General features: G+C 40.1%; 1 protein-coding gene across 13 annotated transcripts in view; it reads right to left on the minus strand.

Annotated features, from left to right (window-relative positions):
- Positions 1 to 8,190: 8,190 nt before the first annotated feature.
- The window catches only part of UNC79 (unc-79 homolog, NALCN channel complex subunit), a 105,356-nt gene continuing 96,982 nt past the window's right edge, over positions 8,191 to 16,564 (minus strand). For all 13 annotated transcript variants that reach the window (XR_010999834.1, XM_068192551.1, XM_068192546.1 and 10 more), the window contains 4 exons: positions 15,729 to 15,926; positions 13,485 to 13,562; positions 9,916 to 9,957; positions 8,191 to 9,236 (listed from right to left, as the gene is read on the minus strand). Coding sequence is in view for 12 of the 13 variants with exons in the window: in XM_068192551.1 (XP_068048652.1) it covers positions 9,036 to 9,236; positions 9,916 to 9,957; positions 13,485 to 13,562; positions 15,729 to 15,926 (519 nt within the window). In the remaining variant the exon portion in view is untranslated. The remainder of the gene's footprint in view (positions 9,237 to 9,915; positions 9,958 to 13,484; positions 13,563 to 15,728; positions 15,927 to 16,564) is intronic.

The following is a 16,564-nucleotide window of genomic DNA, read 5'->3' on the forward strand; positions in this document are numbered from 1 at the left end:
CCAACAAAAGCCACTAACAAGACTGTCCCCTCAGCTCATAGCCTCTCCCTGTCCTGGGCTATCGCAGAGCTTGAGCCCTCTGAAGGTTACTTCTCTGCCAATTTCAAATATTGACCTTGATGTCCTGTCCCTTATAATATTCTTTAAAATCCATCATCTGCAAACTAAGTTTAAGTCAGGAAACCTAATTAGTAACAGAGACAATAAATAACAAGCTTAAGGGGAGGGAGGAGAGAACCTCTTGCAGGTGGCCAGTTCTTAGCTGAATAATTCTCTGTGCAATGGTCATGCTTCAAAAATTTAATTCTGTGTAATTTCATTTAGGATGGGGAAAACAAAACAAAATGAGCAAAGTGATATAGGATTTCATTTATATTCTGACAAGTACATTCATCTAAAGTTTAACCATAATAGCTGCAGTTACTGTATCTTTCTTCCAAGCATTTAATGGTGTGAAGCAAGTAGCAATAAAAATTTTAAAAATAACATAAAAGGACCTACTTGGCATTATTATTTGCTATTTTTATACCAAAAAAAAAAAGACTCCCTACTGGCAGGCTGATTGTATTAATCTGAGATTCCTATGGTCTTTCAGACTTGATTGCTCTTGATTCTTGCTTAGTAGAAGTGGTGATGAAGGAGCTGAAATCATAATTCCCATTTAGAAGGCAACGAGGAGGCCACTTCAGTTCTGTGGCGAGTAGCACATTTTGTTGTTTTAATTAAAAAGTTGTTCTGAGAAGCTTCTGCAGTATTCAGAGCAGAAAAAGATGGTATTTTCAAAGACACTTTGGGGAATCACTCCTGCATTTTTTTCTGAGCTTTGTTGATGTTGCTTAAACATACTAAGCAAGAGCAGCAATCATTGAATTTGAAATACATTTTCTATCTCAAAAATTGTAAATCAATTCTCTCAATGATGAAAACATATTTTCCTTTATGCCGTTCTTAAATTGCTATCCATCTCTATTAAGGCTCTTAAAGAGAGATTTTCAGCAACAGAACACCTTCTAAAATAAACAAACAAAAAAAGATCTAAGTATCAAGAACTGAAGGTGTTTAGTCTGGAATTGCAATGATTTTCAAGTGCCTGCTCCCTTTGAGATGAATGCCCAGAAAACTCTACAGGTCAAGGCTTGTACCCCCTGAGAGTGTGCCAGAAGTGAGGAACATTCTACAGCCATGAGCCACCATTCTCTTCTGGAATGGCTGTCAGGATCATCAATGCATTACACAGTCCTCTGAGCTAGCCAGACTCCCTCGAGACTCAATTTTCACTTTTAAAAATCAATACACTTCACTGGTACTTTCAACTTTTTGTTTGACAGCAGCACTGAAAATTAATATTTTACTGAGATTACTAAGGGTGGACTTAGGAGGGCATATAAGATTTGGATCCACTTCAGAAGCATGTGACAGCTTAGGTAAGATGCTGTTGGCTTAGAGAAACTCAGATAAATCATATTTAGGGTTTTTATTCAATGATGCCAGGATCCTTCACATTGTCTGTGACTCAGATCAGCTGTTCCTTTTGCACTGGAATAATGACAAAAGCCTCTTAGATTTAGCTCTAACCTCAACTCAAACTATACAGATGTATTTGAGGTGCCTGCTGTGTTTCCCTCTGCTCAAGGTACCAGCCAAAGTATTTCCCCCATGGCAAAGAGTAAAACTAGTTGCAAAGGATGTAAAGGTCCCATCATTAAAGGTCCATTTCCTAGTCTCTGGAACTACCCTTTACTAGAGCTGCATTTTAAATACCCCAAGATGCTATCACTTACCTGAAAACTAACTTCCGGCAAAAATTTAAGATCCAGGTTTCTCTGCTGGAAAAGTTGGTCAGGGAAGCCTCAGACTGGCACAGGTCCACCTACACACATCCCAAAGCACCTTAGTGTGACCTCTCCTACTCTCACCTGGAACAGGGCAGGAACAGCTCCCCCTTAAGTCTTCACAACTCTACAGGCATTCATGAAGAGGTGAGGGAGACCAAAATCTCACCAAACCCCTTCTTGTTTTGAATTGTGAGGGAGTATCATTATGTCATACTTGAGGCTGCTCCATCAATGGAGGCCATAAGGGGGCCTGGTTGTTTGTCCTTCTCTCCTTTACACGTCCTGAGGAGCCCTGTAACACTCACTGTGAAGCACAGGACAGATGTCACAGTACACAGGAAAACACTGAAGCTGGGACCAAACAGAGCCTTGAAATACTGCTGTGATTTCCAAGCCATGTCATTCTGCACTGCCTTGTGACACTTGAGGCAGCATTAAATTCCCTGCATCTAATCCTCTCATTTGGAGTAGAGCATCTTCAGCTGCCCTAATGTTTGAGCTCAGCCTCACAGCTGGGGAAAACTAGCAGCTGGTTTGTGATTCAAAAGGAACAGAACAATAACCCATTGAGGCTACTCCTCCTGTCTGTGGATGGGTGAATCAGATGAACAATTGGACAACACAGATCAGTTAAGCCTAATTCAGTTAATAGAATTAATTTGCAAATTAGTACACATTAGGTGAATCAGCTGCAATTCATTTTGACAGAAATGTTAAAAAATACTAAAGTAATTATAATGAAACAGATAAATATTACTGCAGAAAAGGTTCCAAAGAAGGCAGTCTCTTCATGGAAATTTTTATCTGTAAATGCTGTGAATGCATAGGTTGGATTTCATATAATCAGAAGCATATCTTCTTCCTGGCTTGTATAGCCTTTATTACCCTCACAACCCTTAATGGGACTTAAATAATCATTAGAGATGGGCTGAGAAAGTTCTGACTGGGATCCAAGCATAGATGTCGGGACTGATAGAGGGTCTGGTGCAAGGGAAAGGAAATAAACTATTTTAAATTTAAAGTCTGGCCTAGGAAAATTAGTCAGTAAAATAATTTGATCCTCTAACATTCTTCCTAGGAAAGCTTGGAAACATGTATGTGCTACTGTTATTCAGTGACACACAGAGCAGATAAACATCTGACATTTGAACAACATCGGTGTCTTCAGGGTAGTGATCACAGGGAAGAAAATGCCAATAGCATGATTTGATTCTTGAAAGGCTTGGAAAATGCTTTGGTCAGGTACAGTTAACAGGATCTCCTGAGCAAAAGTCGAGCTGCAGCTCCTGGAGCACTAAGATGATTTAGGAAAATGCTGAGCTCTGAGCTGTGTGTGGTCAGAGTAAAGCAGGAGGCAAGAACAGGGGAACAAATGTGCCACACACACGTGGCTCAGAAGAAAACCTCCATTGCTGGCTTTACTGCACAATGATAGCAACACTTGGTGTTGAATAAATTTATCTAGAGGAAGAAGATCAAATCATGGCTGCATCAGTTTAGCAGTGTAACGTGACACCTCCCTGGAATCCACAAGAACCTGAAACACATATTGCTGTGGTCACTTCACCATATCAATCCTTGCTCCTTCTGAGCTATTCATAGGGGTTTGATCCCTAACAGGAAACAATTGTGCCTCTCTGTAGACTTCAGTAAAACTGCATTTTGTACTTGCTTTGGATATCACAAATCAACACTGTGTACACAGGATTTTGTTAGCAGTGCAAATTAGGTAACAATTTCAATAAACAATTTATTTCTTTCAATGATGGTGCTTTATATTCTGTTTTACTGATACTTTCCTGCATGACAAGGATTCACAGGTGTAGCAAACCTTTTGTAAAGTACTTCACTGCAATCAATTTGACTTCATCCAAAAGTATTGGAGCTGCCACAAAAGCTAATCTGTCTTAAAAGCCTATTACCTATAAAATTTTTATTCTGTGTGTCAAACTTCACAGGCATGCTATTGTGCTTTTCGGAAAGAATTTAAAGTTGCAGAACAGCCATAACAGCCATAACAGTTGTCCAGCCAATGAATTATACCTTGATAAAAATTGACCTAGCATTACATGGTGTCTGTCAAACTTTGAGCCTCCCAGCTCACAGTCATGGCTTGTCAGGTTTGATGGGGAGCTGGTTAAATGCAGTGTCAGATCAGGTTACCTGGGGCACTGCACTGCAGGCTGCTTGCCAGCTGCCTGAAGGCCCTCTGGTATCTATCAAATCCAGCAAAATCCTGTAAAATAACTCACAATGTAGACTTCTAGTGACCGAGTCATGGGTTCCACTTTTCCATGTTAACGCTCTCTAAGTATGGATAAGAAACGAGCCACTCTTCCCAAGCTCTGCCAGCTCTTCACAATCTCCTGCTCCTTGTACACCTTATGACTCACAAACCACACACAGTGATAGCTGGAACCCTCAGTCCACAGCTGCAGGACTAAGGCACAGCGGGTCACCAGGCGGGCCAGGACTCTTTGTCATGTGGCCTTCTGTTCTTTGGCCTAAGGCATTTCCAATGGTGGCCACTGACTCCCCATCAGCAAACCCTGGGAAGGCCAGTCCAAGGTGGATTCAGGTTCTCTTCCTGATCACCTTGCAGCTGGGGGGCATCAGGACCTCTTCCCCTTCGATGGCTATGCTCACTGCTGTCACTTGATGCTCAGACGCCAGCTGAAATTGTGCTCAGCAGGGAGAGGCAGAAGCGAATAGAATAATTCAGAGTTAGAAACCAAGTGACAAATGCTAAGTCCTTCTTTTCAAATTTGCATCAAGCCCAACAAACTGTAGTGCTGTTGCCTCTGCCTGACTTCAGGCAGACTGTTCAGCTGAAGACCCACATCTAAGCAGCTCTTATGTAATCAAGATTCAGATCCTGTTGAAAAAAAATAGACTTCAGCTTTGTCTAAGAGTCACATTAAGAGGCAACAAGAAAAACTGTGGATAGAACTCTCTCAGAGCTGCGTGCAGCTGGGGGAATAGCACAGGATTCTTGGCGGCAGAACTCCTTTCCAGGACATCCTAGCAAAGACAAACAGCCCTGGGCTCTGGTAATCTTCATCCAGCTTGAAAGGAGGCTTTGCAGGCCAGAGTTCAGAGACATCTTCTGTCTCAGAACTTTCGTCAGTCCTAGAGCACATCGACTGCTGTCATAGCGTGGAAAACAAAGCCAGAAAACCAACTGTGCTTTTAGGCCTTTGAACTGCTACGGCTCTAACGACATGTTGCAGAAACATTACGTATAAGATAAGGCATGCATGTAGGTACAACTGATGTGCTGTAAAAGCCTTTGTTTGTGTGACCCTGCGTGTAGCTCAGGCCGTGGTTTTCTCCAGAGGCAGAGGAAAGCCCCTCGAGATGCCCACGCAGACATTAACCTCGCGCTCAGGACATGGTTATGTAACCCAGCAGTAGTGGGGGTTTAACCACTGCTTCATCCAAAGTGCCCCTTCTTGTTGGGAATTTCACAGTTCAGCACACACTAAATTAATGCTTTTACTAGGTCAGGCCTGGTAACAAGCGTTGATTTAAGCAGCTTATTGCAACAGAAGACTAAACACTGTTCCTAAATGGCAGGTCTCTGTGATCCTACAGGGGATGGATTCTGCTCCTGCTGACACACACCCAGAGACACAGCAGTGCTGGGAGCATGGCGGAGCAGAGAGATTTGCCGCTGCTGTTTGGTAGCATTTTCAGGGAACACCAAATGTTATTTACTTCCTAATCTTCCTACAGAATATAAAGAATTGCTGCTCTGGGCTATTTCAGAGAGATAATGTGAGAGACTCATTTGAGTTGTATATTGACCTCAGGCACTGTAAAGATATATTTCACAGTGCTTTAAAAAAATACTAATGCAGATTTCTGTACTTCTGAAGATCCCTAGAGTGCACTTCAAAGATTTTCCTGAAGTCTTAAACCACACATATCTGGTCAAGCCCCAAGTTATTTGTTGTTATTAGTCAAATGTCCCTAATCATTGGTCCTATCATCTTTCAGACTACATCCCCTACACTAAAGCAGCTTCTTAGTAACTTGCAGTCCTAATTTGCCCAGGCATAACAGCTCCATAAGAACCATATTAATTATAATCAGTGACAGATACATACTAAATCCTATGTTGAAACATGGGAGTAGTTTCTGTGACCAACTCTTATCTCTAAACCCAGAGCTGAAACCAAATCTGAATTCCCACAGTGCTAAACTGTTTAAAGACCTGGATTCAGCAGGTCTGTCTTTGGCTTGTGTTTAATTTTAATAATTCCCCACCACTGTATTTGCATTCTTTTTGAATTTTGCCAGTCTGAACATAGATGCTTCGAAGCAGATTTTGCTAGGCAGGGAAAAAGCTTTCACCATGTTGCTTCCATGCAATATCCACTGAGATGCCTGATCATAGATTCTCCTTTCCAGCATTGAGTTTTAACAACAAGCTTTCTCAGGCTGTGCTCTTCTCCTGCAAATCATCTCTTTGTCCTTTAGGTTTCCACAATTCCCATTGCACCCATCTGAGCTCACCCACCTCACACCTGAGGGCCTCAAATTCCCTCCCTCTCCTTGTCTTTCAGACTCACCAGATCACAGCATACCAAAATACAAAAATCTCTCTCCTACACAGCCCACTTTCAGGGGCTCAACAGCACTACCATTTTCAGTAGGGTGACCTCACCCCTACATCTGGGCCCCCAATTAATGTGGTTACCTAGCAAAGGTATCACCTGTGTGACAGGCACAAGATTGAAGAAGACACACTTGAGGGATGGAAGGAGTGGGTCCCACTGAAAACACAGACCACAGCTCCTTTTTGCCCAAAGTTCTGCCTACCAGTCAGCATGGTACTGCACCCCCATGAGGGAGTGACAGACCTTGGGGTGAAATGAAGGGATCCCAAAATCAACAAAACATGGCTCAACCACCAGCATTCTGCAGATGAGCAAGGAAGTGCCTACAGGGAACCATTATGGAGAAAATCCCATAACCCCTTCAGGAAATCTGAAGTACCTGTATATTAATGCACACATGAGACAAGAGAGCTAAGAGTCCCAAGAGGTAAGATCCTGCATGAAAGAAGGATGCAAGAAGGATGGTTAATATTTGAGAAAAGCCTACTCCAAGCTCAAGAGCATGCCGTGCTGGTGCACCCCCTCCCTGCTCCTCCTCAGGCCACACTATGATCTCAGAAAGGCTCCTTAGGCCACCACCCTCTGAGCAGGTGCTGCTGATGGAGCCTGGGCTGCTACCCCCACGCCTTGAAGCTCAGTTTCACCACCACCTGTTGAGAAGATGCAGAGGCACCCAATGTGAGTACTTCACTGAACTCGAGGGGAATTCTTCACAGGGACCTTGTACATAGTCTTTAGTACGTATGTGGTGAGTAGTACATTAGTGTGCATGGGAGTGTGAATGTGCTGTAATAAGTGTACTGTGAATGTTCTCTCTTGGATTCTTAATTATGTTATGTGTAGTAAGATAGGCTTTTAAGAGAATTGGTGTGTTTATAGAATACTTTGTTAAATTGTTTAAATTAGGCTATCGATTAAGCGCTGTTAAAACCTTTAGGCCAAAAACTGTTGATCACGTCTGGGGCTTACTGTGGCAAGGGGTCCACTCTGAATCTTGACTCAGTGGGAGGGTCTCATTCCCTTTATCCCTACTGTTTTTTCATCCCCAGCCTCCATGTAGATCATTTTAGGTTGCTTTCAGTTTTAGATTAGCCGAATCCATTTCTTTCCACTGAAAGCACAAAGAGGGGCATAATTTATGCAAGCTAGCACATGCCTTACTTTTTTTTCTTTGTTTCATTGGTTTTATTTTTGGTGGGGTTTTTTTTGTTTTTTTTTTTGTTTTGGTTTGGTTTTTTTTTTTTATTTGTAATGGTACTTTAATGGCATATCTGCAAACATTTCCATTTTTATTTTAGTAAATACACTGAGGGAATACTGACCCTTCACAAAACCTGAAACTCAGACAGATTGTGAGAGTGGTAATAAAGACTAGGAATTTAATACCATTCCACTATATAACTTAAGTTTGTTATTTTTCTAATCAGTGCATTACAGAATAAATACAGAAAATACAACTGGGATTGCACAGATTTAAGTATTTATTACAAGAGGTGGTAAATCATTATGCTTTCAAGATTTTATGTGAAATCCACTGAGTTAATTGATTCTCCTTAGATTCCAATGGGCTTTGGCTGAGTCTCCTAATGATATTAAAATCCATCTGTTATTAAACATCATGTATGCAACAGTATGCAAATACTGGGATTTGTAAATATCATTATGCAAAAGTTCAAGTCCAATCATGCTCCTCTTAAAGTTTGCAACAGAAATTCTGTAGACATCAATAAGAATAGATTTGGGATATCTTTTTAATTGTACTGTATACAAGTACTGACAGAAGAATACAATAGAGTAGTCACAAAATTAAAGAGGCTTCTATGAAACCTAAAAAGAAGAGCAGCAGAGAATTAATGAAGTAAAAGCAGTATTTCAAAAAATAATAAATCAGACCTGGCAGTTTTGGAAAATGTACTGAAAAAAACACAAATTAATTGGCACAGTTTAACAACCTAATTTCTAAGTGCACTTCATAACAACTCTCCTTACAAGCTGCTGTTTTCCCAGAAGATGATGACAAAAAGCCTCATTAGAGCATCACTGTTTTATAGTGACAGATTTTATTGCATTGCCAGCTGTGAATCTAAAAAAAAACAACCAAAACCTCCCCCCTAAAAACTTATATAAAGGTTCCTAAAAACCCTATTTTCTTTTGTAATTGTCAAAAAATAGCAACATAGCACTTCCATGTTTGTGAATACCCACAATTCTATTTTTAAAAAAAATAGAAGTTAAAGAAAAGTGATTTTTGTTTTAGCTTCAAAAATAATGTAAAGGAACATTTAAGAACAAGTTATTTCAATGATCAGAGAGATATGTACAATACGATAGATTTGAGTCCAATCCATGTTCACGAAAGCAGACCTAGAACCTGTTGATCCTGAGTAACTGTAACCATAAACTGGCAGGAGCAGGCTCTTAGCTTCACCCATTATAAGCTTTCTCACAATCTGTCCTAGGCTAAAAAGTGTAGATACAGTATATACTCTGTATACGGATTTATACAAAAGGTCTTTTACAGCTCTAACCCTGTTATTGCTAGGCTAAAAAATGAATATTTTGGAACAAATTACATGAATCATAAAGGGTAAAACTGAGACGCAGCTTCTGATGACTGAATTTCTACTTGAGCCATTTTAAACTGGGTACACTGCAGCCACTTTCGGAGCACAGATGAGCTATTGTTCATTTGTCCTGACCCCTGTAACACCCTCAGGCTGTGATGGTTGACGTTGCTCTGGATGGCTTGGAGGCGGAGCTGAAGTCCAGCAGATAAATGCTGTTGGAATGACGCAAAACATTTAGTTTCTTAACTTTAATAGGTATACTAATGTAGCAATGTGAAGGGAATTGGTTTGTTGGCTGGGAAGTTTCTTACACTGCCCCACATCAAATTTCTTTCTTCCACATCCAGTCCTGTGGTGTTGCCGTGGGAGGTAAATGTGTTTACAGACACAACTCCATACTGAGACCAACTCCAAAACTTTTCTTCTCTTCACCAAAAATCTCTTGACTCACAAAACACACTACACCACCTTGCTCTCCCTTACAAAGAGGGCCAGATGGCAGTTTTACCCAAACAAATAGGCCCACAATATCTTCCTTAGAACCCAAATCTATCTCCTGAGTCAAGAGTGCCATCCCTGATTTGTCAGGGAACTCTCAAGCCCAAGGTATTAAGAAAACCACAGCTCAGGGAACAACCAATCTCAGTTAATAGAGAGGAAAGGCCCCAATGCAGAACCTGGGTAGAGGAAAATGTTCCAGAAGGGAAAAGAAGAACAGTACTGACTAGAGGGCAAGAGTCTCAGCAAGTGATGCTCTATCTATGCTCACACTTCCGAGCTTCATCTCAACTGCATAAGCTACAATTATCTATTTTCACACATCTTATTTCCAGAATTTACAGAAATATATAATATTAACAATAAAAGGATGAGGTAGTAGAAACAACTTACCTTTAGGTTTGACTGTATCATTGGCAACCACATTGGTATGAGCTGCAAGAAGAGGTGCATTTTGTTATTATACAAGTGACTGTAAACATGCTACAGTTACTGTGAGACAGCGAAGGACACATCTAATGAATTTAGCCATTTGAATTGGCATGGTCTGAACCACAAATCTGAAAATGTGGTTATTTGAAGTACTTGGAGAAGGTAACTCTCAGATTTAAAGAACCCAGTTTCCCTTGTCTGTAGCTTGATGAATCACCAGTAGCACTTATTGATATCCTGTTAAAGGTAATGATGAAAATACAGAATTAAACTTGTTACAGGAAGTCACTTATTACTTTCCTTGTAAGGGTTTTTCTGTATGAGCAGGTGAGCAATATTGGAGTAAACAGACTAAACATTTTGCATGGTGAGGTATACATCAAGAAAAAAAAATGCAGCAGTAGTTCTTAATAACAGGTCATATATTTAAATGGTAACCAACATTTTTTAAGCCAACAGTCACATCGGTGCTTCATTGCAGAATGTGAGATATTCTATAGGCTGGGGAGCACAGGTAAAAGCTATCCAGAATGACGAGGTGAGGAGGCCTGCAAATTTGTCAGCTGTGATTGGACTGGAGTGATATGTATTTAAGACTGGAGTGATATGTTTTTCAGGGAACTTTTACTTCTGAGGAAGTGTAACATGACAATCTTATGAAAGCCAGAGAAACATTTCTAGCAAAACTATTCATGTTTTTCAATTTAACCATTAAGGTTACTGTTCTAAAATGTTCCTCCAAATGGCATTAAAATTTGCAATTTGCCAATTATGCTATTGGAGCTGCAAGTTAAACCTAATCACTATTGACAACATTAGATAAAGTGCTGTTTCCCTTGTGCAAGGAATGATAATTGTTTCAATTTCGGTGCTCTTTTGCTGGAGAATCATATGCAACTCTGTCAGGATTCATTACTTAGTCTACCACATGAAGAACCATAGCCAAACCTCAGCATTTACAGACAGATGAATGCCAAAACAGCTGGAATGGAGCCAGATGCAGCAGATGTGTGAGCTCTGTACATCCTTCCATGGGCTCTCACACTAATGAACTGCTCAATAAGATGCAGCGACCACAATCCCTATGTGTGATTTTGGTGAGGAGGGAACAGGTCTGAGAGGCCATGCTCCACACCCCACTGCCATCAACAAAACATCACTGATCATTTCATCTGGCACTGATTGGAGTTCCTATGCAGTTAGCCAGTGGTGGCAGGACTGGTGGCAGGACTGCTGGCAGGGAAGCCAGGTAGAAAAGTTAGGGTACCCCTCTGCATCTGAACCAATTCACTGGACAACTTTTACAGTCAGCTGAGAGAATCAAGCACTTCAATTCAGTTCATCTTGTCCCAAAGCAAGCATCTAAAATAGATCAAGATGAATCATGTCCAAAAATACTGACTGTAAAGGGCACTCATGGAAACTAGCTTTTATCAATATCTCTTCTGGACAAGTCTAAGGTCAGATACAGATCTATGTCCTCCAGCACCAGTTCTGTCTTGCAGGGTCTGGACATATTTAAGGAAATGAACATTCTGCTGCACGCACAAGCAAGCAAACCCTCTGGTGCTACAGCTGCCAGATAGATAAGTCACAAGAAGACATTTTTATGGAAGCACTTGAGTTTTGTTAACTAATCCTCAGCCAGCCTCTTCTTCACAAACGAAGAATATAAGACACTAGTCAGAAAGAACAGCTGGAAGAACAGAGTGCTGTCAGACACTATAAATTTTTTTTTGAGTTAATATTTTCAACAGAACTATATTGATCCCAGTTTAATTTTTAAAGGGAAAACAGGCTGTAGAACAGGTTGGTCACTGTGCTGTTCTGGCTCTCCAAATCTGCTGCCTGCCCAGCTCTCTAAAAAGCTACACAGCAGCTGCTGGGGCTGCCCAAAACCCTTGGATATCTGCAAAAAAGCCTTGAGCTGTTCTTGTCTTTACTGTAGGCTCCCAAGTTCCTCAGAGATACATCTGATGGTCAAAGATGTGACCAGCAAGGTACTGGTCTCCAACACCAATGCCTAACCTGGTATGGTCTCTTTTCCAGTTCCTCTGACAGAGAAAAGCAGGAGAAAAGTTCAACCCTTTCATTTCATTTCGCAGTTGCTGAAGAAGAGACCATCTCAAATCTGACTTTTTAGATTAGAGAAGCCATTCACTGGCTCCTGTGGGAATAAGCTTTGCACTGCTGTGTCTCTGAAGGACTTCAAACATACAGTAAGTCTCTAAATCATGGCACTTATTTTTCAGATCTACAATAAATATTTTTACAATCAGTTAGTTCAGAAAAATATATATTAATCTGGAATTAGGAATCCTATACTACTGTTATACATGTATACTTTTTATGCAGGATTTCACTTTAGGGCTGAGTAAAGGGGATTTGGTCACCCAAATTCTCCTCTTCCATCTCCTACCCACTAAACATAAAAGCTTAGCACCTTAACTCAGAGTTCCACAGTTTTTTGAGCTGGATTTTATAGTAACAACTATGTCCTTTTAACCTGGCTTAGCATTATATTGATATATGCTCTCAAACATAACCCCCTGAAAGCATTCCTTTGATTTGCGACAGGGATTTGGCCCTAAAGGCCTCTCTTTTCACAGCTTTAAAGCCACTCTTCATCTTTGTCAAATTCTGAACATCCTGCACTGGCTAAAAGAGAAGCCCATATGTCTTTCAGACAGAGCCATAATCACTTTAACATCCCTTAGTGACGGAGTTTCTGTAGTGAATCAAGCCATTACAAATCTGTATTTTCACAATGAGTGTGAATACTTTCATGTTGACATAAAGACCTTCAATTTTAGCTACTTTATTTTCAATTCTTGCTTGACCATAAAAGACTGGAGTAAGGCAACAGTCAGAAATTTCCTTTATGGCAACAGAGAAACTATATTAACCTTAACTACTTATGTGGAAACTCTCTTGCACTGGGAAAACATAAAAAGGATAGTAAAATTGATTTATGCTTGTGAGACTACCTCAACCCTTCTGCAAACACTGTAACAACCAATGGAAGACTGACTATGGATTTCCAAAGAAACAACTCATATACATATAATAACAAGAAAACCACTGTGGCAAAACATTTTTGTTATCCACCTAAAAGAATGTGAGGCTCAGAACACAGAGGAGATCTGCAAAGGACCTATGATGATTAAAAGATACAGAATAGCTGAAAATTCAGGCAGTAGCTAGAGGTTCTCAAAGTCAGTGACATTAGTTTTGTCTATTAGAGGAATAAGATCATTACTGACATTAGTGGCAATGGAAAGAGGAAGTAGATTAGATGCTCATTAAAAAAATCAGGAGAACCTGAATTTGAGATTGTGGTCTGGTCTTCTTACAAAGGATTTTATTTTTCAGTATGCTCTGCTAGGGTATATTGTGGCATTACCATTCAACCTCAGTTTATTCCACTCTCTCTTTTTTTGAGTGGGAGGGAAAGCACAGGACAATACATTTAGAAATCAGAATAATCAGACAATATAATTTAATAAATATTTATGGTATGGTATGCCTACCTTTACAAAGATAGTAGAGTTGCATTCTTGTAAAGCCTCCATTAAACTGATCACATGCAGGCACACCATTTCCACCATCTTAGAAAAGAAAAATCAGGCACAAAACCAAATTAATATCCAGCATAACAATGTAGTAAGATAAGCCAAGAGCCTCTAAGAAGGATCTTCCTGTATTTGCTAGACAGTTTACTAACCACTGACACACAAGATTAAATATTACATGAGCACATATGGAATGTTCTTCTTTATTTAGCTTTACCCCAATGTGGTAACATCTATCTGTTAAGTATTTCAACCCTTGATGTATTTTAATTCTTACCACACATCAAAACAAGTTGTCCTTGGCTTTGTTCTTTTCAGACATCATGAACTGTTTTTTATGTCTTTGCTATGCAATTCTCATCAATCTGTGTGTCAGAAATTGGTATTTTTATTTATTTAATCTTTGAAAATTAACATGCTCACAAAACCCATCTTTTTATCCCCCATCAAAAGACAGTTTATTGTTTTGAACTGACAGCTAGTCCGTAATTCTTCCATTTTGTATCATAATGTATGACAGATGCAACTATCAGTTATTTGGTAGCAGACAGCTTTTTATGTTTTATATTGTGTAAATTCACAGGTACAAGACAAACATCCTGAGCCAGCAATGACTATTTACAGTGCCTGTCTAAACTACATGTAAATTCCCCTTGATAATAATAAACTCAGCTTTTATGTTGTGCTTTTCATCTTCAAAGTGCTTCACAAACTAACTAACCTTACAACACCCCTGTGAGACAGGCAAGTATTATTATCTACATTTCACAGAGCAAGAGCTGAGGCAGAAAGCTGAATAATTGTAGCTCTAAAGCTACATAATACTTTCAGAGAAAGGATTGGAACTTGGGACTTCCCAGTCATATTCATGTCCTAGGGCTTGACAAGAGGCTTTTGTGTCTGACTAAACAACTGGCTGGTTGGAAACACAATGCACACTTCCTGTTCCTTCAAATGGAGCTTCCTGCACTACTGTTCCCAGCAATGGTTTGTGAACCACAGAGACCCCACCATGTCAGAGGCTAAAATATAATCTAGGGACAGCTTTAGATGGTTCTTGCCTGATATGGACAAGACATAGGAAATAACTGGCCAAGACGTTAAATTGCAGGCCATGCAATTACAATTAGAAGGTCAAGGGCAATACCCGCCTGGGATAGAAGATGTTTCACATGGGAAGAGGGGAATTATATAAAACAATTTCCATACACATAGCAAATCTACATATAAAAAGAAAAAAGAAAACCCAAACAAACCAGGAATGAAAACCTTGGTAGCAGCAAACCTTTAAAACCCAAACCTTAAAACCTAACTTAAGAGGAATGGGCCATGTATAAAAATGTTTCCCACTCAAAGCTAACATAAGGCTCTCCAGAGCCAGAACTACTAGTGAACATCCCAGTTAAAAAGTTTTGACCTGTCATGGCTATCTGGGATGTAGCAAACACAATAGGCCTTGCCCATCAGAAAGAAGCTCTTAACCCTAAGCCTGCAGGCACAGAGAATCATCAGTCAAGGGTAAGCAAAGGAGCAGCTATGAGAGGGCTGCTGAAAGCCTTCTGGGTTCTTATTGTACAAAGTTGCTCCAACAGAAGAGAGTATTTGGAATAAACAAACATTCAAAGGTTATTTCCAAGCACATGGTATGGATGATTTCTGGACACAGTGAACATTTCCCTTTTAAATCTTATCTCTAGAGATGCCTCCTTCCAGTCATTTGTTACTCAAAAATGTTTCAAGAGATATTTATATAGCTTATTTTTGGTGAGTAACCCGTGAATTATGGGTGGCCAATTGTTGACAGTTGAGTGTTTTTTCACCATCACATGGTAAAAAATAACCAAATGGATATTCACAGACTTATCCTAGAACAGTTCATTTGTGCTGTAAGGCAGAGTCAGATAAAACAACAGACCAGAGTTAAGAGCAGGAATATATACAAAATGAGACGTGATGCAAGGAGCTCTTAATCCAACAAGCAGCAACTCAAGCTCCTGATGCTGTTTCAGGAAGATTCTGGCTAGATCCTGTTTCAGGCCCACTGTGAGGTTAAATCACTACTAATTAGCTATCCCTTTAATTTCTCAAAAGCATCAAAGTCACTTTATGATGTTATTCATAGTCTGTTGTATTCCACTGAAACAGAGCCAAGCCTCCTCTGAGTTTAATCTGTACTAAATCTGTCTGCAGCACCTGACTTACCACTTTGTTATGTGCCATTAGCTGCAGGATGCTCGGTGTCACTCGGCTCCAGAACTCCAGGGCTGTGAGGATTGCTGTAAAGCTAAATTCGTTCTGATTCTGGACTGTTGGCGCTACTGCTGTTTGTTCACAATACACTGTCCAGAGCTGAGCAAATATAAATGCATGGAACAGGGAACACATGTGCAGAACAGATGTCTGTAGAAACAGAAAATAGAAGAAAATGTTTGTTTAAATAACTGTATTGGGATACAGTGCAGAGGCTTTCATTCCCTGTCACGTGTCCCACTGTGCAGTTTTGCCCCTCACTTTCCAATGTTTCCCTCCCATTAGGAGCTTGACATCTTTTCCATGTTTAAAAAATGGGTTTATATTTGTAAAAATTGCATTTGCAAATATGCTCCCATGCCATCTAAGTGCCTGGCGTTAAGGTCAGTCCCTTTAAAAGAAAGTTAGTTTTGCAAACAGGTATTCAGGACTATTTCTGAAACTTTCTTAATGGAAATCTCCACTGCAATCTGTGCAAGGCCTGAAGGCACTGGCACATATGACTCTACTTCAGAACCTGAAAGGATAGTTATCATACAAAATACATGATTTTACATCTGTTCTGTAAATCTGTCATCCATTTTTGCTTTGCTGGGACTGTTCATAATCACAAGGAAACAGTCAAGGAAAGAGAATTAATTTTGCGTACTCAGGCATGGCTCCTTGCTAATCCTTGTTATATATCACAGTGTCTGAGCCTCCAGGACTGCTGGACATTAACCACTTCATTACAAGAAAGATGCTTCTGGTCAGAGATGCTTTCTCAGTTTGCAAGTGCACGAGGGATT

Source organism: Anomalospiza imberbis, chromosome 6 (assembly GCF_031753505.1).
Source record: "Anomalospiza imberbis isolate Cuckoo-Finch-1a 21T00152 chromosome 6, ASM3175350v1, whole genome shotgun sequence".
NCBI classification, from domain to species: Eukaryota; Metazoa; Chordata; class Aves; order Passeriformes; family Viduidae; genus Anomalospiza; species Anomalospiza imberbis.